This window comes from Notothenia rossii (genome assembly GCF_949606895.1).
Source record: "Notothenia rossii genome assembly, chromosome: 7".
NCBI lineage: Eukaryota > Metazoa > Chordata > Actinopteri > Perciformes > Nototheniidae > Notothenia > Notothenia rossii.
Window position 1 is genome coordinate 75,444,745 of NC_136905.1, and position 26,520 is coordinate 75,471,264.

General features: G+C 41.2%; 1 protein-coding gene across 2 annotated transcripts; it reads left to right on the plus strand.

The window, feature by feature from the left end:
- The first annotated feature begins 12 nt into the window (after positions 1-12).
- On the plus strand, positions 13-25,638 carry gna11b (guanine nucleotide binding protein (G protein), alpha 11b (Gq class)). Of its 2 annotated transcripts, XM_079691996.1 has the most exons (8): positions 13-1,155; positions 12,071-12,255; positions 13,013-13,167; positions 15,321-15,449; positions 16,382-16,510; positions 18,768-18,897; positions 19,049-19,202; positions 20,724-25,638. In XM_079691996.1, the coding sequence occupies exons 1-8, from the start codon at positions 1,020-1,022 to the stop codon at positions 20,912-20,914; spliced, it is 1,209 nt and encodes a 402-aa protein (XP_079548122.1). In that variant the 5' UTR covers positions 13-1,019; the 3' UTR covers positions 20,915-25,638. The 2 variants fall into 2 exon arrangements, with proteins under 2 accessions (XP_079548122.1, XP_079548121.1); XM_079691995.1 differs by lacking the exon at positions 15,321-15,449 and having other exon boundaries at positions 20-1,155.
- Positions 25,639-26,520: the final 882 nt, after the last annotated feature.

A 26,520-nucleotide genomic window follows, 5' to 3' on the forward strand; every position in this document is an offset into this window, starting at 1 on the left:
AAACCTGTTTCATGCAAGCCTCCGTCTGTCACTCAACACCCCAGTTTCTCCTCCTCCTTGCCTGGCATCAGACTGGTGTGTGTGCCGACCTTGTTCCAGCGACGAGCTACCCCAAAAAGCCAGCTGTTTGCAGCGCATACATTTTTGGCATTAGCCACCGTTCCGGGCACGCATTTAACCCCCTCTTTCAGGGCTGTGGTAGTGTAGCCTTATATTTTACCGTGAAAATGAGCCAGGGCGTGATGGGGTGCTGCCCTGCTATCGCTAGCTAGGCGGACAAATTCCTTCAACCAGCTCGCTGTTCCAATCACTGCGGGTTGACACAACATTAGCTGAGGCGTTGTTAAGTGAGCTAGCGGGCTAGCAAGGCTGTAGCCGTTCCGTGCAATTTATCATACGGTAGCTAATGTAGTTAGAAACGGACGCATTGCTGCGGCGTAAATAGTGCAATAACGGTTAATAACGGCAATCACTCTAACGTTAGCTTACTAGCACTACTTTTCACTAGCGCTAACTAGCTAGCTAACGAGACTCAACAGAAATCAACTGTTACGCGTTTGGATGTCAAGACACTGCAGTTTTGAACCACTTTTGGGCGATTGTGGAGAAAAAATTGGACAACAGTGACAGATGCAAAGATAGAATTGGACCAGCGAATGAGAAGAAGGTGTTAATGATATAAACTAAGTGGCTAATCTGCGGCAGTAATTTTAACATTAGCCGTATTAAGGTAAAGCATCTCTGGGAGGCCCCACCGTCTCCTGACTCCCTCCCCCTGTCCGAATCTCCCGTGATTTGCCGAGAACACCCGGGTGAAGTCGCATTTGCTCTCGGCTTGGGGGGACGACTTGACAGCGAGGCCCCTTAGCTAGTATCCCCTCCCCCCAGTCCCATCCATCCGTCCAGCCCGACAGACCCACCCCTTCACCCCTGAGATCGAAGCGAAGACCGGGGATTCGGGATAAGCTGAAACCGTGTGCCGAAGTCCCGTCTTAACCGGGCTGCCAAAACTAGAGGGGATGACTCTGGAGTCCATGATGGCTTGCTGCCTGAGCGAAGAGGCGAAGGAGTCGAAACGAATCAATGCAGAAATTGACAAACAACTCCGCCGAGACAAGCGAGACTCCAGGAGAGAGCTGAAATTACTTCTTCTCGGTATGTGGCATGCTACATTTCATATACATGTGTATCACCATGTCTTGTGTCGTTGCAAGGAAAACTTGGGCCTTCTTGTCAATGCTAGCTCCTATGCTACTAGTTAAGGCTGCTAGCCTGGTTTCAGTATGAGTAACGTTATGGCATGATTTACAAAATGCGTGGTTTGTCTTGTAGCTTGCTGAGTAAAACAAGGGTTCGCTGGTAATATTGGGTGCATATCTACAAGAACTGGTCAGTCACATATTTTGGGTCTTTCCTCGAGTGTTTTGTCTTTGCATTGATGTGCAGACCACCGCTCATTTGGCATCGAAGTTACTAAGATGTCACCGTTTACAGGCTACCACATGCTTGTCAGTGGGCCAGTTTGACAATTTTGACTAGCCCTAAAGCTAATCAGTTGGTCAGATTCAAAGCTGCCATTCTGGTCAGCTAGAAGATGGTTGTTAAAAGGTGAAGATGGTCACTTGATAATAGAAGCAGCAGCACCAGCTTTGGATTGTTTTACACTGTTGCTTTACAGGTTGCATAACATTTGTACAATTGGGTGAGGTTTCAGGTGCCTTAGCTATACAATGCCTGGTGCCCATCCATTCATTTTTTATTTATTTACCTTCTTTATTAACTTGCACCCAGTGTCACACATCTACCCGTCCAGAGGACAGAGATACTGAGGGATTTGACCCCTCATCCTGGAGTCTAGCTGAGTAGGTTAGCTATTTTTATAGCTGGTGTGTGGGCAGGTGGGAGCTGCTGTTGAATAAGTTGCTCAGTACTGCATTGATTCATAGTTCTGTGGACACAGAAAGGAACATTAGGCTCTGCTTTATCACAAATGTACTATCATTGCTCTCAGGAAAATGTATTGTGCATGCATCTTTTTAACAGGCTTGTAGCTATGTGTGCATGTGACCAGCCAACCACTTAAAACAACAGAGAGGTGTGAAAGCTCCTTGGAAAAAGTGTCAATTTTTAGGACAATTAGAATTATCTAGGTTGCATCCTTCGTTTCAAAACGTTTGCTCCCATTTCCTTGCCCACCAAAAGCAGTCCTGGTTATTTGACATGTGTGTCTCCTTTCAGTTCCCTGCTGAATACCTCAGCTCGGATAAGTAGGCCACACTAGAGCCGTACTGTTGATGGGACACGTTCTATTCTTTGTTAAACCTTGTATTCACTCTTGCACCCTGTCCTACCTGGTGGTCAAGGTGAGCGTGTAAAAGTGCTGTTTTTGTGTCGCAGTTAAGAAATGCTTTGCTTCTTTGCTGCAATTATATTTCTCTGGACAGATGACCAATGGAGGGTTTGGGAGGACAAAGTGATTCCAGAATTTTGAAGAAAATAAGGAGATCATTTCCGCTCTGTACATAACATAGCTGGAGTATGTGGTGTTTTATATTATGCATGGTTTTGACAGCATACATCAAAATACACTTGAAGTGTCAGTGAGTGAAAGGCAGAAAGCAAGCAAGAACTGCAGTCAGTCATGTTGTAAGTGGCCCATCCTGTGTGAGTTAAGGCTGTCAGTGGACGCCTGGATAAGGACGTGTAAAGCAGGATTAGTCCAGGTCTTAATAGGCTTGGTTAAACACATCCGCTGCTGAGACTTTGAGATGTCACTGACTCCTATTATCCTCTGGCATTATTCTCAGGCCTGCTGCCCTCAGTGAGCTGCCGGCCTCTCTACAACTCACTGGAGGAAAAGGACAACTTCTGTGGCTGAACACTTAATAACCATGCTCCATCAAGTGTATTACATTTGAAACTGAAGAAAATACACTTTCCAAAAGCTCAATGTGTCTAAAATGTGCATGTTTTGCCCGTGAAGATGTCCAAAATGTAATAAGTTTACAGAAATGAAAATGCAGATGTGGCAAATTCTCACATTTGAGTAACTGGATCCAGAGAGTGTTTGTAGGCATTTTTCCAGATGGATAGATTCTAGCCTTCCCTGAACAAAGGGTTTTTCTTGCAATAATTTGGGTTCACCGTCCTCTCTGTGTCCCTTTCCCTTCCTGGAAGGGTTTACTAAATGGCCAGAGTGCATGCTAAAGAGCCGTGTCTTGACAAAACATTCAGGTTTGGTTTCTTTTTGTGCCAGACACCTGCATTACATTTCCAGACTAAGTATGAGGTGAAAGACAGTTATGTAGGTAAAAGCTGTATCAACATCATGCTTAACCACATGGTCAGAAAAAAACCAATCTGCCAGGACTGCAGCGGTGCCCACAGTCTGGCTGCCTGGGACTGAGGCCATATCAGGCCATACCGACAGCTTCCTGCTCCACAGACCAGTGGTTTGCCTCTACTTGGTCAAAACACAGTGGACCAGGAGCTGTGGCCTTTGCTGCATCGGGTAAATGAACTGCTGGAGCGAGCAAACGCTCAGTAAAGTGAGATGGAAGGGCAAACGCTTTAATGTTTCCCAAAGTGCTGACCGAGGCAAAGTGTTAGCTCTGTCAGTGTACCAATTGGCATTTGCTTTTCAGGAAAATAAAGGTTTGAAATGAAATATGAAGAACAGAATCTGCCTGGCAATCTGGGATAGATCCCTAGACAGATATTGGAAAGGCATTTTAGGTCATCAGGGAGTTTGTTAAGCACAGTGTTTGAGAAAGGGGTCAGACTGGGGCAAACCGTGTGGATGGCTTGCAATGTACAGCCTATTTCCAAGTCCTCATTGATTGTGTTGTTCTTGTTGATCCTCCCCCTCTCAGCAGTACGTCTTGTTATCAGGTTTAAGACGTCTTTTAGAGCAACAGTCTGATTGAACCAGGAAGAGGATCAGGGTGTTTATTGCTGACCTCCCTTCTCTTGCCAAGCCGTCTTCTTTTGATCATATATGGCAATAGGGATCTTCTAGCTCTACTCCTCGGTGGTTGTGTGATCCCCGACTTGTAATGCCATTGAATGTGCAGCTATGTGGATAGCCGTTTATGCTGAAATCCCCTTTTATCATGGTCCGATCTAACGCCTATTACAATGGAAACCCTCATTAGAGAGGCTTTTGCAATATTTGGGAGTTAAGTAATTGATAACATTTTTGATCATTTTTATTTTATTTGTATATTTTTTAACATAAATATATAATAAGCATTTTTGATATGTTCTGTTCTTGGGGCAGGACCCTTTCACAGTCGTATCATGCATTTATACAAATAATTTCGTAAATCAATCAAGCAGCAAAATAGAGAGGCTACATTTATGGGACAAAAACATATTATTTACTAAAAATTATTTAATCATAAACACATTTACAGTATATACACGTATGGTGATGACACAACATAAAAGTGGGTTTAATTAGGCACCGTTGACCCCAAGGTTGGAAACCAGTGGCCAGTTACAATGACTTGGAATATTGAACTATGCAAGTCGGGGCTTAACAATTATTTGTATCTTTATCAAAGTTGCAATATGCCATACTATAATTTTTTTTAATCGCCAGAATGTGATATTTGTTTAAGGACTATCCATCATATCATATAAACCTATACAGAAATCACACCATAATTAGAATATTTATATAAAACATTTAATTCCCCCTTGTATCATATCGGAAATGCAATATCCGTGAACATAGTCACAATTGGATATTTCTTCCAAGGTCTTTTAGCCGTAGGATTAACATTTTAAATGTAAGTCATTTTAATTCAAAGTTCCCTCACTTTTGTAATCTTGAAGTCAGTGTAGTAAGCAAACAGTCTGCATCACAGAACATTCTGTAAATGTTCAGGTAGTCAAACATAGCCAGCCCTGCACACACTCTTTGTCTCTCTCTACGACACGGTGTCTGTTACACACTCGCTCGTATTGCTCACCAGTGCACATGTGAACACGCACACATACTTAAATGGGGTCATGGCTGGTTCTCTGGAGGTATAAGGGTGAATGAGGCTAGATGGTGACTGTCCCACATACTGCCGCTACCTCGGTCCCCAGACAGGACGGGGACATAGCCTGCCTCTTAGTTCACTGCCAGTATCTTCAGTCGCTCTGCTGACAGGGTGGCATGTTCACTGCTGTTTACTCCCACCAGCTGCTGCGTACAGTAAAGCCCACACGGCTCTGTGATCGTACGTTTAAACCTCTGTCACTTCATCTTTTTCAAGTTGGATTTGGAATGATGAACCGTGCTTACACTTCTAAAAATGTTTTGCAGGATGTTAGGCTTGCAAGGTTGTACATTTTAGTGTAGTCCAAGTCAATGCGCACCCGAGATGTGCATATGCCCATGTGCGGACATGGAGTGATGTTATCTCATAGAATCTCAAAGAGGAGATCCTCTAAAATAAGTGCCATGGCTTAAGAAATAATGTCAACATCTAGGATTTGGCTGTTTCTAGTTAATAGCAGCCGAGCACAGTGTTTGTATTGCAGACTAAAATACGGCTGCTTGTTCCAAATCTTTTGTAAAGCCTGTATTAGATTTTTGTGCTCACCCACACCCACTCGACGAGAGCAGCACTCAGCGCATACTCACTGGTGAACAGACAAAGCCATCCTAAGGTGGTCCAATGTAGGTGTGCAAGTTCACAAGTGTGTGTATCATGTGCATGCTATAGAATGTATATTACATTTACAGCTCTGACACCCACGCACATTACATGGAGCACTCGGCAGAGACATGAGCACAGAGCAGTTGTGTTGAGCACAGAATCTGACATGCAACAGAAACAACTCCTGTTGGTGTGTGTGTGTGTGTGTGTGTGTGTGTGTGTGTGTGTGTGTGTGTGTGTGTGTGTGTGTGTGTGTGTGTGTGTGTGTGTGTGTGTGTGTGTGTGTGTGTGTGTGTGTGTGTGTGTGTGTGTGTGTGTGTGTGTGTGTGTGTGTGTGTGTGTGTGTGTGTGTGTGTGTGTGTGTGTGTGTGTGTGTGTGTGTGTGTGTGTGTGTGTGTGTGTGTGTGTGTGTGTGTGTGTGTGTGTGTGTGTGTGTGTGTGTAAAAAGAAGGCAGGAAAAGGAAAGACAGAAAAATGGGCCAGCTCAATGAAGGTAACATCCATGCCTTAAGGTTGACGACAGGATCCGTGTGCACAGTTGGTTAGGCAGCTGGTGTGTGTTGTGTAGCTCCGGGCTGCCTTGGCTCAATCCCTCTCCTTTGTACGCCAGAAAGAGGCCGGTTTCCAAGATGAATTTAGTGAAAGATTAAGACCCACGCTATATTTTGGTTAGCCTTGTGACTGCCTGATTCATAAAGTGTCTTTCCAGGGCACTGACAAAAAAGCCAAACATCTGGCTGATGCCAATGTTGAGGTTTGGATGATTCTTAAATGCTGTGTCTATGCAAATGTCTTCTCACCGCAGAGATTGCATTGTAAATCGCTGCCTGAAAGGACAGATAAGTCAACAGTGGTCATACCAATGGGCCATTATATTTATGTGCGTATTTGCATGCAGGTTAGCCATGATGCTGATAATCCTCATGGCATTGCAGAGGGAAGCTGCGGTTGGCAGGGATAGTCCTGTTTGAGGACAAGGTGTTTAGTGGCCTGTGTGTGAAACACAATGAAAGAAAATATAGGATATGGGCAGCTAGTGTAAACAAAGCAGGCCCTGCTCACACACGAACATAACCTGATAGACTGACAACCCAGCCTCACCAAGACAGCCTTGTGCCAAGTCCATCAGGTGTTGTGTCACAAGCTGACATCAGTTGCGTTATGTAGAGGCTGATGAAAGCTAACCTGGTAATAAGATACATGTTTGGCATCTTAACATGTTAGAATTTAGAAAGCATTTTATTCTCAGCAGTTCTTCTTTATCGGGCTATTTTGAACCAAATGTTCCTGCTACGCTCATTGTTGTCGGGCTACCCAGGATTGAGTGTTCTCTCTCTGTTCCAAGAAAGGCATGAGCTTCACAAAGGACCAGTATGTGTGTGTGTGGGCTGTGTAGTGTACCTTGCTCTGTTGCATTGGGGCAGAATCAAAGCTCTCTTGTATTTTTATTTTATTTATCAAACATTCATAGCTACCTTGAACTAGGGTTGCAATGGTATGAGATTTTCATAGAATGATAATGAAATAATGAAAATATTGCGTTTCTTATTTATTTATTATATATTATTTATTAGCAGATAAATGACCCTTTAAGAAAAACAACAGCATTTGAATTATAACCCCGAATTTAAAACATACTCAAGTTTCTTTCAGTACGGTAGATAAACAAATTGTATTGTAACCTTCAATTTTCATACCAGTGTACCGTTACAACCCTACCTGGAGTAGAGTGTTATCAAACCCAAGTAGTGTGTGAGCTATTAAAAGGTGCCCTCCTTTTTCTAGGTCATTAGCAAAAAAGAATGGATGGATTCTAGTTATGAATATCCAAAATTCTTGACAGAGAGGGATGAGAATGGGGAGGCATATTTCTAGCCTTAGGGAGGTTAGGAGGGGTTGTGAAGAAGGGGAGGGAAGAGAGAGTACTTGTAAGGGTGGGTGGGGGGAGGCTGGTGGCATATAAATGGTTGTTGCTCTTGCCGGTATAATCTTGGGAGGAAAAAAGGGAAGACAGAGGCTCGTAGTGTGTTGTCTGGGGAAAGAGGGACACGACAGTTAAGAGAACACAGCGGAGAGAGATCTTGTGACGGGGTCACGAGAAATAAATCAGACATCCAGCTGGAGAGTGATCCTCTTGCTCCTTCTGCTAAAGCAGTCTGCAGTCTCTACCAGGACATTAGTGCCTGCCCAATGCGAATAATATCCTCTCCAATCATTTTTATTTGGCCGACTGCCGTGCTGCACGAGTTTGGGAAAAAAATAGAATTGCGATTTTTCTGACAAATTTTGCGATTTGCGATATTTCTTTTTAAGCGACCCAATGGAAGTTTATTGTAAAATGCGGCCATATCTCCGGCTAGGAAGGTTGCATCAACATGCTCCCGTCTCTAGCACCCCCACAGCCCGAGCTACGAGTGACATAACTAAACTTACATGAGACTTCCGTTGGGTTGCTTTAAAGCAGGGGTGGGTTTGGTACGGCCCTCGAGGTAATTTATAAACACACGCAAAAAAGATTTTTTTTTTAAGAAATCTAGACCGCAAAAGAATTAATCAAGCGAGTGCCGGTTTTTCCTGGCCAAGGTCAGGGTCCTTGAACATTACACAAGTCACGTGTCATCACTTGGTATATGTCTCGTTTGACAGGGGTGTAGTTCGGCTGGAGAGTACCAGCACGCCGCTCCGGCACTTCAGTTAAGGAGCAGTACACATGCCGCAGTTTTTGCATGGCTGTGTCTTTAGTTGAAAGCCCAGTGGCGATCTGTTCATCTGTCATACTGATCATACAGTCAATAACTTAGTTGTTATTAGCATCTGGTTAGCTAGCTATGCTAACGAATATAAGAAGCTTTTTCTACAACCAGTGAGGTAAAGGCACATCTTTATATGATCATTAGTTCTACAAAAATAAGAGAATAAAGTAAACTTGTATAAAATAATATATTACAAAAAAAATTGTTATTAATAAACAAGAATACAGTTTAAAAGGGGAGTGATTTATTAAATATCCATAAAGAAAAAGAAAATCTATTCACGGTTCTGTTTCATATGGGTGTTGAGAGATGTATCCATAGAGCTCCTAATGTTGCTCTCAAAGTGCACCAGATTAATGCTTTTAACTTCAACATTTAAAAAAATCTTCCCGGGGGGAGTATGCTCCCCGAACCCCCCTAGAGGAGGTTAGGTCCCTCCCCCCGACTTAAATCATTTTCACATGGATAGGAAACTAAATACATTTGCACACATCTTGTGTCCATATCTTTCTGTTTTGGTGGTCATGCCACAACCGTGCACGTGCATGCATGCACGATTCATGGTGAGATATCTGGATTAAGAGGTTGCTTTTTCTTTGCACAGCATGAAAGAAAGGCCAAATGAATGGGCTGTGAATTTAGTATTTTTAAGCAGAGGTCAATAATTTGTACGGCCCTCGGAGGATGTTGAAAAAATGTAAATGGCCCTTGAGAGGAAAAATGTTCCCCACCCCTGCTTTAAAGTCAAGCTTCAGTTTAAGATTCACCCTGTAATAGATTTAAAACATGTGATGGAGCATTACTAACCTGACTCAGATGGTTTGTTTCACCAAACCATCTAGGAGAGCTCCAGTGGAAGCCATTTGGAAAGGGCAGGCACTTTCAAAAATACTTGGCAGGTGATTGGATCAATCTGTCTATCACCTTCTATCATGGGCCACTTCTGATTGGTTAACAATGGCTGGTACATGTGGAGCACAGCACTTCTGATTGGTCTGGATGACTGACACACAAGAAGGGAAAAAGAAAAAAAATGTTAAAAAAAATCGCAGGCTTTGAGATTTCATAATCGCATCATTTCAAATCGCAATTTCGATTTACAATCGATTAATCGTTCAGCCCTACTGCCGTCTTTGTAGGCACCGGTCTTTACTTTTTTACCGCAAAGCATTGATTCACCAAGGAGAAAGATCTTTTTCAGTGAATCATAATCTCAAATCTCTGTTCTCCAAAATTGGGCATTTTTTTAGGATGATAAATCGGAGGAGGGTCATTTCCCCATATGGACACAGTGTTGAAACCCTCATGTTGTCTCTGAGATTAAGGCCTTTCTCCCTGCATCAGTGGAGAAGGTGCTATGTCTTCCGAACATTTCTACAGTCCTTGGTGTTAGAAAGCCCCCAATACTGACCCCAGACCAGCCCCCACCCCCCTACGCCACCACCTTCATAGTCTCTGTGGAGCCGAAAGATGAAGAGCACAGAGCAGGCATGAGGGGCTCGCAGTTATATTTACTGTCTGCTACGAAAGAGTGGAGAGAGAAGGGGCGGATGGGAGGAGTATAAATCTATAAAAAAAAATTAAAAAGCTGGTAAAAAAACAACACAGGAACGAAAAAGAAAGGGAGAAGGGTTGCTATGGTAACAGAAATATGGCTGCTCTTCAAAAACCTTGAATGTAGGTGGTGGTGAGATGAGTGTATGTGTGTTTTTCCTCCTCGTCTTTCCCTTTCAGCTTTGCAGATATTATGGATGTGCTGGATCCTTTTTGATGTCACTGAGAAACTGAAATGCCATCAGCTTTCTTTTTTTTTTTGTGGCCTCAGGGTGGTGTTTCTGGGCATGAGGAACATAGAGGGCTAGTGTGAAATGTGGGTTAGGCCCAACAGACCCCCCCCCAGCCAAGTAGGGGTTTATTTGGCAGTCGCTGTTGGTCTTGAAAAAGCTTGAAAACGTGTTTCGTACTCAATGCAGAGATTCAGATTGTCCCCCTGAAATCAAGGGGGTTTTGGTGAATAGAAGCGGAATACATGTTTTAAAGCAAACGCCTATAATCCAAAGCCCTTTCTTGGGATCTTCGCCATATGTGTCAATCTGGAAACCTGACACCACTTGAAGTGATGATCTTACAGCCAGATATGGACTCAAGAGGGCAGAGGAGGATCACTGGAGGAATGCAGCCTTTTGACAACGACCCCTGCCGTCACCTTTCTGACACATAGGCACTTTAGTGTTAGAACCTGAATGTAGGGCAAGTTGTCTTAATTATCTTCATTAAATTAGCCTGTAACCCCCCCCCCCCCCCCCCCCCTCCCAGAACTCATCATCTCTCCTCTTCTTCGTTTGAACATCTTTTGATTTGCTCACTCTCGACACTGAGGGATAACATCCTGATGTCGGACAAAGAAGCTGTGATGCTTCACCAGTCGTAACAAGTTTAGTTAATCAACTTGGAATTTCAAAACGCGTATAACTGGCTCGGATGGTCGTCCAACCTTAATCTAGTTTCGAAGTATTATACCATTACTGACTTTATTTGGACCAGCTTATGCGGATTAACAGAAATGAATGTACACTAAACGTCAAATACACAAACAGGCTGCAGTGTTTCCTCTGATGTCCTCAACTGGGATCCAAGTGTTTTGGTCCTTTTTCCTTTCCATGGAGCATCTGTCTCGGGTCACAGATTTTGGCTTGTTCCCCTAATGTACAAATAAGATTTGTAGAGGATGGGTGGCTAAAAGAAGTGGTCAATAGGAATAATGTTCTGATGACAGTATATGTCAACATGACTATAAAGTGGGATCTCTAACACATGCAGAGACATTAAGAGGATATATCTAAACGGTACAGAAAGATCTCTGTTGGCCATGTGCCCGCCTCACAGTTTATTACCTGGTATTATCCCGCCCCCTGTGTCTGAGGCTGGGCTGTACCTAATGTTGTGTCTATTAAAGATATAAATCAGCAAATGTTTTCTCAGATCTTGGAATCATGGTCATATTGCTTCTGGAGTACAAAGTCCTATGCAGTGCTGTAAAACTCAGTTTATACCTTTTGAACAAGGCAATGCGGAAATAGGAGTTTCTCTGTACTCATTGACCTTTCCTTCCTCTCAGATGCTACACATGTTTAACACAAGGATATCAAACACTTAAGGCTACCAATATTACCCAAAATTGATGAGTTACCAAGCGCTCGATTTTTTTTTTTAAAGTACCAAATATTTATTTGAAATGATTTTTATTTATGTTTTACTCCTTCATGAAAACGATTTGATTAAAACTAAATGCATGGATAAGAGACAGTATCAGTAAGTTTGCCACGGAGAATTCTGTAGGTTTCTGAAGAATGGACAGAAACAGAAAGTGTCTTGCCACACTTGTTGTCTCACTCTCCTCCCATTATCTTGGTATCTTTGATAAATGAATGTTAGGCTGTGCTGTGTGTAGAGCCCATTATGCTAAACATACTGAAAACTGTCAGTAACAAAAGCATCTTAACAGAATCGTCTAAGATGCTTGTATCCAACATGACACCCCCTGTTGTATGCTTCTTGGTCTTCTCAATCAGTTTGTATTGTGGATGTGCCGTTCCCTCCTCCTGTGCCCAAGATGTCAGTTTGCTGCTCTCTCTAACTGCACGTCTCCCCTGTTCTGTCCAGGTACGGGAGAAAGTGGCAAGAGCACCTTCATCAAGCAGATGAGGATCATTCATGGAGCCGGGTACTCAGACGAAGATAAGAGAGGCTTCATCCGGCTTGTTTACCAAAACATCTTCACCTCCATGCAGGCCATGATCCGCGCCACCGAGACCCTCAAGATCCCCTACAAATTTGAACAGAATCGGGTAAGGACACACTCACAGAAATAAGACAATATTCTTTACTTCCTTCCAGTCAGTTGTTTGAGTCCCCTTTGATTATTTTTAAGGTGGCCTCTTAAACAAAATATATTTTATTTATCCAAATGAATGGAATTAGATACTGACAATGGGGGCACAATAAAACTACATAATTATAGTCTATCAATTTATGCTAAAGTGGTTTTCCATTTCAGTCCTTAGAGCGGACTTGGTTTGTTAATCTGATCTTCTAATTGAGGACTGATTTACACCTGAGATGCAAGGTTCATTTAGTCCACCACTCATTAGGACAGAAATCCGGCACTATATTTCACAAGGACCAATATTTGGCAAATGGATGACATGAAAAAGATCATAAGATGCATTCTACTGTTGCCACCCACAGATCAATTAGTGTCGATGACATCACTTATTTAATGTTGACAGTAAAATAGCCTCACATTTACATAAAAAAAATCTGTTTCCCCCCCCCCCCCGTGTTGCCCCAAAATAAAATATTTTCATTAAAACATCACAACCATTTTTTTGTTTCATATATTATTGTTAAGCGCCGTTATAGCATTATATTAGATCATTGTTACCAATACATAGCAAACAATACTTTCTCCACAAAAGATGGATTACAGATATGTCCAAAATCTTGGCAACAACTTTTTTGTTTGCCCTGTTCTCTCAGTGGTCCTCCCCACTGTCCTTTATCTTGTTTTAACCCACCTTTTTTCCGCTTACCTGTGTTTTCCAGTCTAACGCCATGATCGTCAAGGAGGTGGACATCGAGAAGATCAGTGGGTTTGACTTTCACTTCATTGCAGCTATCAAATGCCTTTGGTCCGACCCGGGCATCCAGGAGGCCTATGACCGCCGCCGGGAGTACCAGCTCTCTGACTCCACTAAATAGTAAGTCTGCGTGCATTCCAAGGTTGTTTTTGCGAGTTTATCTATGGTGCTGGTTTGGGGACTGAAACAGAGTTACCAGATTTTTTTTTGATTTGAATTTGCAATGATTTAATTAGGATCCCTTTGCCAATTAAAGGTTACAACAGTTGGTAATGTATCTGTTCCCTAATCTGTGTGAAACGGATTGATTTTTTTTACAAATGAGTTAGGTGGAAACGTTTTGTTCGCGTTTTTGTGGCATCCTCAAATGCATCCAGGATTTGTACAATGTAGGTGTGTCTTTGCTGAAATGAACATGACAACGTGCATGCATGCAGATCGTTTGTTAAAGTGTCAGGTCCCCATCATCAAGAAAGAATAGTATATTGGTCACACTAGTTCTGTTCACAAATGTAGCGATTGACTTATATTGCATTTTTTTATGATTACTGAAACTAGATAACCCACAGTTAAGTGTAAATATTTGTTTGGTTTAACTTGTGGCACAGAGACCGAGTTGTTCCTAGAGATCAGGTCACAACAGTTTTAGTAACTAGGATGTGTTGTTGTTGCTGCAGGTCATGTTTAATTACCTGTGAATCATTTCCTTATGTGTTTTGTAATGTATGCAACACGGTAGCATTTTGTCACACACATCTGACTAGTTTCTAAATTCACCTGCCAATTTTACAATTTAACAATCCCATATGAAAAATGTACGAGGTCACTGCTATTTGGCTATTTAATTGTTGGGTATTGTCCACCTTGAACGTTTATCTCGTATATAATAATTTGTATCTAATTTGTTAGTGCCAAGTGTCTTTTGGTTTCCATACCCCACCAGCTATTAGAGGGTCACTTTTACTGATGTCATTTTAAGGCTGTTATTTAGGTTTGCCTTTTACTTTTTTTGCCAAATGTGTCAGCCGCCTCTTCTATGGCTTTGTGCGTTTGCCACACTTGCATTGTAATAATGTATGTGACCCCAGGGCTAAATGGCTTAAAGTCATTTTACTCACTCTCTAGTGCCCCCTGGCTGTGGATTTGTATTACTACACTTTAATGCTGCTTCAATTCAGCATGAATGCAGGTGTGCTTGCCATCTAGCCACAATTAAATATGTGCAAATGATTGAGGTGCTCCTCATTTGCAATGATGAAAAGTCATTAAGAAAAGAGGCACGTATACTTGAGTGAGGCGGTTTGAGATCATTGTCTTGAATGATCTAGGGGTGGGTTTTTTTCTTAACAGCTGCAGACATTCCCACATGTTAGGTACATATATAAGTGGGAATAGCAAGTTATTTAGGGTCCTGTGCTCCCCTCCAGCATAGATGTTAGACATTTCTTTTAATGATATCACTAGGGATGTCCCGATCACCTTTTTTTGCTCCCGATCCGATTCCGATCATTTGATTTTGACAATTTGCCGATACCGATTTTTCCCGATCCGATCTTTATGCAATGCATTAAGAGAAAAAAAAGCATTCAAGTTGTTTCTTAAGGTTATTTTTTTATTTAAATTGGATATTTTATCCAACATGGATATAGCTTCTTTCTTTCACAGCAGCATTGGATCAGTTCAGTTGTGCAGCATTGGATCAAAACAAAATAAAGCTTTCAGTACTTGTTAGCTTACTGCTACAATTAGACACTGCGCCCTGCCCACTCTGTTGCCAGATTTGAGAGAAATAAGCAACCAGGTCTATGAAAACAAGCCCCAAAGAAACAACACATACATGATGTTCTGTAATTTGAAACCAAAACTAAGGCCTCAGGATGACTTTAAGACTTGAACATGGTCATTTTTGTTTTGTAACATTGAATACAGCATGAAAAAAAAAGTATTTATAAAAATAAAAAAAAAACGATCCCCGATTTTTTTTCCTCCCGATTCCGATCTTTTGAAAATCACGTGATCGGCTCCAATCCCCGATCACGTGATCGTATCGGGACATCTCTAGATATCCCCATAATGTAGAAGAAAGCTGGTTTCTGCACAAACATCTGCAATGGTAAAATGAGAACATTGATATATGATGTGTGTAAATGTCTGTTATGGTAAATATGCAGGCTATTTGTTTTTGCATGTGTGTATAAGTGAATAAGATAAGGAAATCATTAAATATGTTTATATGTTAGTGTTATCCACACTGTTATCATGTATATCTCCAGTTACCTTAGTGATATAGACCGTGTGACTGCGGAGGGATACGTTCCCACCCAGCAGGATGTGCTGAGGGTCCGTGTGCCCACCACGGGTATTATAGAGTACCCGTTTGACCTGGAGAACGTCATCTTCAGGTACCCCGATGGCCCCAGGACTGCAGCATCACAGTGGCCTAGTAGAGGACAGAAACCACTGATATCTGTCAGGACATGAACTCATCGTTAAGCAGGGGCTAAGCTTTTGTAAAGTACTACTAAACTATTTGTACCCAAGAGTTCACACCCCTGGAGCCTGTCAGTGCTATTCCAATGCGATTACAAACTTTAAAATGCCCTTACTTTTGTTTAAATAATAAACATTGTCCTACAGAGAAATATATAGATGTTGTGTTTAGATCAAATAAGAAACATCAGTCAACCTGATTTAAGATATCAGTGGTTTGTGTTCAGTAAAATGCTAATGTTCTGGCTCCACGATTAAACTAAAGCCAGACATGCTGCACTGTAGTGTTTTGGGAGCACCCTCTAAATACCAGATGAAGAAGGATTAGGGATGTCAAAAGGTTCTCCAGGAAGCAGCTGTCAAATCAGAGAAGCTATCGGGAACAGTTTGAAAATTGAAATACAAAACAATTACAACTTTTTAGATTTAGAATGGCTTGCGTATGGATCATGCTTCCTTCTATCTTTGGTATCATACTTGTCCTTCTTTATCTAACGAAGGGGCTGCTGTTTCTGCTGCTGAAGTCACTGCTACTACAGTCACTATTGCCACCTCACTGTCTGTAAAATAATCAACATGCACAAATTGTCTTAAATTGAAAGCTGCAGTTTCAAATTAACAGCTTGTGTTGGTTTTTGGACAGAGTGGTGGAGCAGTGACCCTAACTAACACCCTAATGTTTCTGAGTTGTGGCCTTTTCTGTGAAGCTTCCTCAACAGGACTGATCCACACTTCCTGAATTGGCAGGGGGGGTTGCGGTAATTGCCTGTCATGCTTTATATAACTGTTTTCTGTCTGTTTTTCTCTTTATCTCTCTTTTTCCCCTCGACCGGCCTGCCTGTAGTTATCTTTCCGATCTGGATCGTATTGCAGATCCCGGCTATCTTCCCACTCAGCAGGATGTGCTCAGGGTGCGCATCCCCACTACAGGAATCATAGAGTACCCATTCGACTTGCAAAGCATCATTTTCAGGTAGAAAGATGCCTGTTTTGGCTCAGTCCCGTCCTTTATCATCATTAACCCATACGCCATCTGATGTTGTGTCAAAAGCGCCACATAAACCATGCTTTTGTCCTCCCAATGAATGGAAACAACGTGTTACCGTTTAATTTATGCTTTCTTTTCGCACTTAAGTGTCTCTATTCCATTCTTGCTTCATAACCATTCCCTCTAATCATGTGAACGAAAGTCATTGCCAGATAACATGTTCCTCAGTCCTACACTTACCTCCTGTCACCAACAGCAATGGTACCACACATAACACAGCCCCCTAATGAACACAAAGTCCTACATTCTGGTGCCCGGTCTCTGTAAATAGGTCACCTCCTCTCCTCCTCCTCCTCCTCTCCTCCTTTCCTCTCCGGCTGGCAGAAGAAACGAGGTCGTCCTCTCCGGTGGAGGAGTGTTATTTTGGGCAGCAGGTCCTGCAGGGCCTATATTGGCCCCGCGTCTCAGTGGACCACAGTGGACTGGGCCACCACCAGGGGGCACCATTGCCTTGTGAATTATATTAACTTTGTGAAGCCCTCTCAAAGACCATAATGCACCTGGTCTTGGGGTTTGCATTAGTGCATTTGAAAGGTGCAACATTATACAGAATGATAGCCTTTAAACTATCCATATGCCTTTTTACGTAATGGCTTGGCATTAAAGGCTCTTGACGGGAAATATTCTATTGAATCGGTTGTCACAAATGAACGCTTAATGAAACTGGGACCTTAACTCCCTGACGAGTGAAGGGTGACCTTGTGAAGGAGAAGCTCAGGGAACCTGAAACCTTTGGAGGATTCAGGAAGTATTTCAGACAGGATTGCTGTTCATGAATGGCTTTAGCGCTTCAGGCTCATGTGCTGAGGCTTTTATGTCAGTATTTTGCTAGGTTAGTTGTATTAGTTTGTCTTTAAGGAAATGTGTATATATACCACACTTCTTCTGATGCCCTTTTTTCAGCTTCTAGCTTCTCATTGGGTTACATAGGAGGCATTCTTCTACAATGAAAAGGATCCCACCATCAGAGGTGCCCCCTGTATCTTTCATCAACCTGTCCTCTTTCTGTCATCTCTTAGTTTCTGTACCCCTCTCCATGTCATTTTTTGTCCTTTTTTTTTACTTTATGTTCTTCCTTTCACCCCATTTGTCTTTGACAAGTGTCTTTCAAAACTTCACAGAACGTTTTTGTGTGGTGTTTTATCACACAGTCCCAAGAAGGTTGAGAAAGCTGTCTAGTAGATAAATGAATGACCCTCCACTTTCACCATAGCACACACAGAAGTACAGACTGATCTAGTATCAGATGTGATCCACGACCACATAAATGCCACTTGGTTTAAGAAAACCAGTCATATATTTATCTTGAAAATGTATATCCTACACATTTTATTTGCACAATCTGACAGACAATCTGCTAAGCTGCTGCGCCGTGCTTTTTAAAAATGTTCTTACAACGGCTTCTGCTTAGACACTGTGACTGGGCTTTTGACAAACAATGTAAATCCTTCCTAAACTGAGTGGCATTTGATGTAAAACTGATCCCACATCGCTCTGAAGCGGGAAGCTTTCATCTTTGTGGTGGTATGCATGGCTCAACTATTTACAAGGACAAAAGCATCTTCACACTGCACATGTGTTTCTTGTTTATTTGTTGTTTCTTTAGTTTCCTGCCAAATATAGAGTTCTGCACACGTTTGAATTTGATTACTCCACTTGTTAAGGTGTTGAATCCATCAGGTGTTGTTGTGTTCTCCAAAAGGTTTGCTTAAAATATCTATAGGACTGCAAAATATTCTCTTTGTTCTTTTTAACAGACAATCAGGACCAACTGATGGATTCATATGTCCCAGAGTGACAGACTATGTCTTTATTTAGGTCATGTGCTAAATATGTTCAGGAAGATGCCAGAGAATGTCTTTAGGACAGCTGGACCTGAAACTGAAATGTTCCTTTTATTTTAGAGGAACCTTATACTCTTTTTGTTTTACACAAAGCATAATTCAATATGTGGAATATACTTAAATAAATAAGGTCCAAAACTACCTGTAAATATATCTTGATGGATTCAAAACCTTCAAAACAATTATTATCCATTAGGCCAGAAATTGGCGATACCTTTTGACGATGTGAACTACTAGCTAAAACAAAGCTAGCCAACCTAGAGCTAAATGCTCGCAAGGTTTTCCCCTTTTTGATTCTTCACTCATTATCCAACCGTTCCCCTTCATCCTGCCATCAGGATGGTGGATGTAGGGGGTCAGAGGTCAGAGAGGAGGAAGTGGATTCACTGCTTCGAGAACGTCACCTCCATCATGTTCCTCGTGGCGCTGAGCGAGTACGACCAGGTCCTGGTGGAGTCCGACAACGAGGTAGGTGGACGTTACACATGACCATTCATTCAAAACCTATCTTCACACACAAACATAGAAACAGTATTGCAGTAATGTGTCATGAACTTCTTAAACCTAAACAAGATGTCTCAACCGTTGATACTCAACATGACTGTTCTTTCTACACCAGAACCGTATGGAGGAGAGTAAAGCTCTGTTCAGGACTATCATCACCTACCCCTGGTTTCAAAACTCCTCCGTCATCCTCTTCCTCAACAAGAAGGACCTGCTAGAGGAGAAGATCTCCTACTCACACTTGGTGGACTATTTCCCAGAGTTTGATGGTAGGTCCTTTTTTATCTGTGAGTGTGTATACGAGTGTGCTTGCGTGGGTCTGTTGAATAATCTAGCAATGTGCATTTGGGAGTCGCCCCCTTAGAGAAATGACTGTAGTTTATGTGAATGTGTTTTTTAATGATAAAACACCACTTTGAAATGATTATACCCATAAAATATGATTGATTTTCCCACCTTAAAACCAACCAGTCGATTATCTGCTACCTTATCAATTTATTTGTCTATCTATAAGAAGGTTGGGGCATAATGTAAAACGACCAAACACTAAGAATCGTGTTTTGCTAACACAGAATGAGCCCTTCATATATAAATATGGGTCAGGTCCTCTACAGTAGCCCAAACACACTGACTCCAGAGTCTTAGACATTTCTTGACACAATATTTTATCCATTTAGCCAGTACTTAGAATACGGGTTGCTATCTATGTTCAGCGAGATGCAACACTTGCTTGTTATCAAATGCTGATAGCATTTAACTCCCTTGAAAAACTCATTCTGATATATTTACATTTATGTTAATGTATTTATTACACAAATGTTATAAGATGTGATCATTATTACGTTTTAGTGAGTAGGACCAAGCCAGGCTAACCGCCTGTCCCCAGTCTTTATGCTAAGCTAATCATCACTTTTAACACTAGAACCGCCATCGGGTCAATTTTACCCACAGCTGTTTTTTTATTATATGTAACTTTTTTTCAATAAAATATTAAAGTCTCCCAGTCCGTGACTTTTCCAGAAAGTGTGTTATGTAGCACCCTCTGTTGTTAAAAATGGTCAATAATATAAAGTCAGATTGAAGAAATCGCCCAAGAAATTGCCATTTATACCTATTTCCGCCAGCGGGTCATATTGACTCCACCCCTTTTCGCGCTATTGATTTTGCGTGTAAACATAAACATGACGTGTTGCTATAGCAACGCCTGTTGTCTACTGTGGTTCCTTATAGATAGATAGATATATTGATAGATAGTTATAGAGATAGATTGATTGATTGATTGATTGAGAGATAGATAGGCTAGTTATAGATAGATAGATAGATAGATAGGGTCTGCAGTCTGGGTTATCTACAGTCTGTAGTGAAGGAGTGCGCTCCCGCTCACGGGAGACTGCTAGCGCTCCGCAGCAAACAGCTGTTTGCTTTTCACCCAACAGACAACCGCCTCACGAAACGCTATGTTGTAACGTTAATAAACTAAAAGAAAAAAAAGCCGAAAAGCTGAGAGTCCACAGAATCTATTGGTATACGTTTCATCCCTGTGCGATCAAAACTCACTGTTCAATAAAATAACTTTTTACCTTGAAAATCAATGCATTCTAATAGCGGGTCAATTTGACCCGGTGGCGGTTTTAGGTATACAAAAAGCTCTGGCGGTTCGAGGGTTAAAGGACAGCCGTTATCAATAAAAAATAAGCTTGTTTCCAAAACTGCTGACCTACTCCTTTTAATCAGTTTATATAAATTCTATAATATATGTTTGCATGTGTCTGCCTATCTCTGATTCTCAGGTCCACAGAGAGATGCACAGGCAGCGCGGGAGTTCATCCTCAAGATGTTTGTGGACTTAAACCCCGACAGCGACAAGATCATCTACTCTCACTTCACCTGTGCCACGGACACTGAGAACATCCGCTTTGTGTTTGCAGCTGTCAAAGACACCATCCTACAGCTCAATCTCAAAGAGTACAACCTGGTGTGAGGGCCCTACGTACGACGCACATCTCCTCCCCATTGCACAAATGCACACCTCTTTGGGAGTGTGCACTCAAGTTCACATGCATTACACAGCACACCATGCCGGCACACAAACACACACCAACAGAATCCTTACCTTTTTTTTCCTCCACTACAGTACATTCGCAAACCTCCCACATGCAAACGCCGCCCCTCCTCTTTCACCAAAGCTCTCCCTCTTCCTCTGTCGCTCGGCAGCTTGTTTGGTGTTTGTGTGTGTGTAGTACGTGTGTGTGCGTGTGTGTGTGTGTGTGTGTGTATTTGGGGCAGTATTGACTAGCGAGGAGCTGAGTTTTGGTGAATAACTGCATCAAACTCTTTGGCCGTTCGGAGTTGACCCTCTGTGGTGTGAGATAAGATCCTCGTCCTTTGAGCTACTATCGGTGCGGAAGGAGGTGAATACTCTTTCTCCTGAAACCTACTAAGAACTAGCGAGTTGCTTCTTGGGACAGAGTGACCCGGACAGGAAGTGAGGTTGCACACCGGACACAAAGGGTCGGGGCTGAGGATTCTGTCTCCATCTCGCATCCATGAATGTACCCAACAGTGTGAGCATCGCAATCGCAAAAAAAAAAAAATAGATATGAAGTAAATGCATATGTAACACACTTAAGACAAAAAGCACGAGAGGGCAAGTCATAGCTAATCAAAATCTGTTCTTTGCTGAGTTTAAAAAAATGTTTTTAATGATAGAAATGTGTTGCTACGTCTACTTATATTTATCAAATAATGGCTAAATGGAATGATGATGAGAAGTGGTAAGAAAATCTATAAAAAAACATTTAAACTAAAGACTAACATTTGAGAGAGAAGCAACCAGAAATGTACTTGACATAAGTATCCTTTAAAAGTTTCTGTGGGATTGTTTTTCTAAGTCGATCACATCGCTTCCCTCCAGATGTGTTCTGTATAGATTCACTGGGACAATCTTCCATGTGACCTTCACAGCATCTGGCTCCACTGATGCACCCCGACACCCTTATTACAAAACACTAGTAGCGGAAGAGAGCGCCCTGCTTTCAACGCAGGCTCTGCTCTGATTGGTGGAAGCAGTTGTTGAAGGGAGCGTGATGTCATCAGTGTTTATCAGCCCAAAGAGCACATTTGCAGCTCGGGCTGCAAGTAGCTTATTCAACTAAATGAAAGCTGTAAATGAAACGCACTCACACCCCGGATGTGAATGGGATCCATGCGGTAACATCTCTGACGTCACACCTGCGTCACTCAGCCGTCCAATCAGACTCACTCCCTGGCGGTGATATAGTCATCACGTCAGGATGTGCTTCTGTTTACTTTTTTTTTTTTTTTTTTTACTGTATAGTCACTTTGTTTATAAAGATTGCTTGCTTTTGAGTGGTGGTGGTGGTGGGGGGGGGGGGGGGCAAACCTTTCACAGAAAACACACTCTGAAGTCTGCAAACATTGTTTGTGTATATTTGTTTGTAAATACATATACACGAAACACTCCTGTACAAAAACGCTCTGTGGTACACCATCTTTGGCAAAAAAACTAACAAAAAAAAGAAAAAATGATCAACTTCTTTCATTAGCATACAGTTTTTTCCTATGAATTTATGGTAGTAGTTATACTGTGATTATGGATTTTGTTCACTTTATTAATAGGACTACACAGAGCTGTTGAGGAAACGATGGAGCAGTAGTCAGAGAGAAGAGGCTCCACCAACAACCTCACGCTCCAGCGCTGGCTCCAGAGTGTACTCACTAGGGCTGGTAAAAATCTTCACAGTGTGGTGATGAGATGATTTTAAGAGTAATTAAAGATTTTTTTTTATTTATCTAATTTATGGACCAGGTTTGAAGGTGTTGATAATTTGACTGCTTTTGATTCTGTCATGTTGAAGTGCTCCTTTTCTCACGGCGGAGCCTACTTGAGTCTGAACTGCTGTAAAAAAAAACGACAAAAAAAAACGAATGTCTGGTATAGTAAGGACTTTATCTCTGCTTTCTATTTCTTATTGAGACATTTCCAGTTGTACTTCGCCATCACATCTCCATCCATGATAATACTGTTTGGTTTTCTTTAGGAGCCCTCACATTTGTTTTGTTTGATTTAAAAAAAAAAAAAAAAGGAAGAAAAAAAACAAAAAAACTTGTATTTCCTCTCGGTTTATAGACGCAGCGCTGTAATGCATACCTAGAAAAATGTACAGTACGAACGTAGGTGGACTTTTTTATCAGTGATTGAAGACCCACGCGGTCCATGCTTGCTATTTGTAATTTAACACAAAACTTCTGTTGTCGTTTTTGCATTGTTGATTTCCAGTTTTTTGAGGCTTGCTTTGATAGTGCCAGTGAAGTGCAGATATACTTTTTTGGTCTTTGACCTTTTCTACAGGTGACTTATCCTTCATCCTCATTAAGGGCTATCACAGTGCATCAGGCATCAGACAGCGGGGAGTGGAGTATAGGACCACAGTGAACCAAGTCATCCACTACTTAACCTTGTTTATAAATGGAGAATACTTGCAGTATGTGCTATAAGAAGTATAGGCAGGGTGTTAATGTAAACATAAGATGTGTGTTTTGAGAGCCAACACTAAAACCCTTTTCTTTATGTCTTTCTTCATGCATCTGGCCTTTTTGGTTAAAATAATTTGGTATGACAGTGTTACCTGTAACACCTAATGCAGTATAAAGACACTTATCACTAAAGACACCACTACCAGGACAAGTATTGCATGTTTCCCCAAGTATTTGACTAAATGACCATTCTCGGGACTCTGCATGTTTTAACCAATTAGCTACAAACCTTGTACTTCATTGATGACCATTTCTCCAGTTCCTACATTGATTTACTACATGCAGCTTATGGCTTTAGTTCATGCCAGTAAGGCTTGACTCTGAGAGAGAATATATGCCACAGATGACATTTAGTCATTTTTCTTTCTTTGTGCAATGATTGCTGGTGTAGTTGTGCCTCAGAGATTCCTTGTTATTGCACTCAAAGACGCTCTGTACCAGGAGAGAAAACGTTTGAATTGGTACATTTCTTCTTAGCTGGTCAGAGTACCAATCCAATAATATCCCTCAATCTTTTTACCAAATTTAAATCTGTATACCACACTGTGTGGAACCATTATAACCTTGATTTTAAAATGGATAACTGATTTGCATTTTGGATTGGTGCACTCTTGCAGCTTTAAAAAATAAATAAAATCATTCCTATCCACTACATTACCTGCATTCAAACCACAACATGACGAAATGTTCTCTGCGGCCTATTTCAAACCACTTTGTCACTCAGAAGATGAACTAACTCCAGAAGCTATGGGAAAAGAAGAGCATCAATCTATACACTTAATTAAAAGTTTAAACACTATGTTAATTGGGCTAAAATATGTTATTTCGAAGCACCAGTGTGGTCTTTAACTATCATTATGTCTGCTGAAAATGACACTAACCTTGAGCGTAAGAAAGCAGACAGCCAACTGTTAACCCTGCTGTCATAAAGTGGATGCCAGTATTTAAGTGGAGCGATATACCAGTATGGATAACCCAAGTATTTATCAGTAGTTGTGATTTACTGTGTGTTGAGTGCAACTCACTTTAATGGTGAAGAACCATGTTGTATTTTAAAACTTGACACTACAACTATGGCACATGGTGAAGGGCTGACTGCCTGTTAGTGTGGGTTTGGTAGTGAGTTTAGCAGCCGAGTGTTGCACTGTGTGCTTTTGACACTTTTTATCAACATGTATGCGCTGAAGAGAGGGAAGGCAAGACTGTAAAGACACCTCAACCTCCTTCTCATTTTTGTCTGTTTTGAGCAATGACCACACACTCTTATTTATTGCCTTTCATTGCCTTGAATAATGAAAGATGGTGTTGCCGGCCCTTGGTGGTTTCGGAGCTCGCTCTGTGACCTTCTTGGGTGGCCGTGGTTGTGTGATTTCTCTTCCTGCAGGCTTGTTAAAATGAGTGGAATCAAAATTATCTTTCAACATCAGTGTGGAGTCAGTGCATATTCAAAACGTTAATCTTATTCCCTTTTTTGTGTTTTTAATTTCCTGTATGATAAAGAAAACATTACCAGAACTCTATTATTTAGGACCACTTGATTTTTTTTTTGCTCACTCCAATTAAACCTGAAGGTCAATTGTGTAGTGGTGTATAAAATGCTGTTTTTTTTCTGTATGTAAACCAAATGTAAATTATGTATTATACTGAGTGTGCCAACCCCACTCTCTGTAGAGCCAGGCTCTCTCTAAGTGCCAACGCTGTGGTCATCATCAGAGGACCACCACCTGAGATGGTCTCCCCTTTTTAAATAAAACACACCAGAGACTAAAAGGATAGTTGATTAAGTACACACAAAGACTTTATTCTGTATTTAAGATTGAAGATTTAAAAAATAATCTGCTGTTTTTTTTTAAGAAACTGTAATTATAATTGCATGTGCTGTTTATTTTGTGTTGGAAGTGAGGGCTTTGATGTTTCATTGAAGCAGGGAGCCCTGAATGAAGGGGGTTCAATCAGTTGGTTATCGATTATTGATTTACATAACTCTTGCCATATTTTTTTATGTGTTTCATGTATTTGTTTCAACCACTGTTGCCTGATCCTCATTCAAACATGAACATGACTTATGATCATTGCCGCCTTCTAAGAGAGAAACATAATGACAAGGTATCTGTTTTAAATTGAAATAAATTTGTTCCTATACTTGCTCATGGTGTGTGTGTGTTGAGTGGGTTTCATGATGCTTTAAAACGTAGCTGAAGAAATCTGACTTGATCATGTGTATTTCTATTTTGTAATGGTAACAATTATCGGATTTGTGATTTTATTATAATTTCAGATTTAACAAAAAAATATTTCAAATTGCGTTTGTACATTCAAATTTGCTAAAACGTTTCAACCTATGGTGTGTTGTTGAATTGTGTAAATACATAACCCTGAATGTTTACTCAAAAGGAAATCTGTAATTTAATCAATATAAAGGTCACTTTCATTTGATTGCCTTGTTTATGTAATTCAATCTACAATTTTGTATAACAATTATGTTATAGGTGGATGAAGAACCAAGTTGAGTAGATGTGAGCGTCAGCTAGATTTTGGGACCTTTGGGGCCCCTGATGCTCGCTCAGCCCTTTGATAAGCCGGCCCTCTATCAAACTCTGTGTTGGAAAGCAACCAAGTACCTTTGCTCAAATACTGAACTCAAGTACGATTTTGAAGTACTTGTACTCTACCAGAGTATTTCCATTTTCTGCTTCTCAATAATTCTAGACCATATCATTTCAGAGAGGTAAATGTATCTGCACTACAGTTATCTGACATCCCTAGTTACTTTTCAGATTAAAACTTTGCAAAAAAACAAATGAAACATGCTCAACTTTAAGCATGCATCCCCTAAGATTGAACCAGTAGAATATGTTTTACTAAGAAGTAACCTAAATATTACAAAAAAGTAAGGAAGTATAACATTATACCGTGTAAAACAATAAATATAAAACATTTCACATAATGGGAATGTTACGGCAGAATGAGTAGCCTACTTTTTTTTTTTTTTTTTTACTTGTGATACCTGATGAAAATCATTCTGACTAT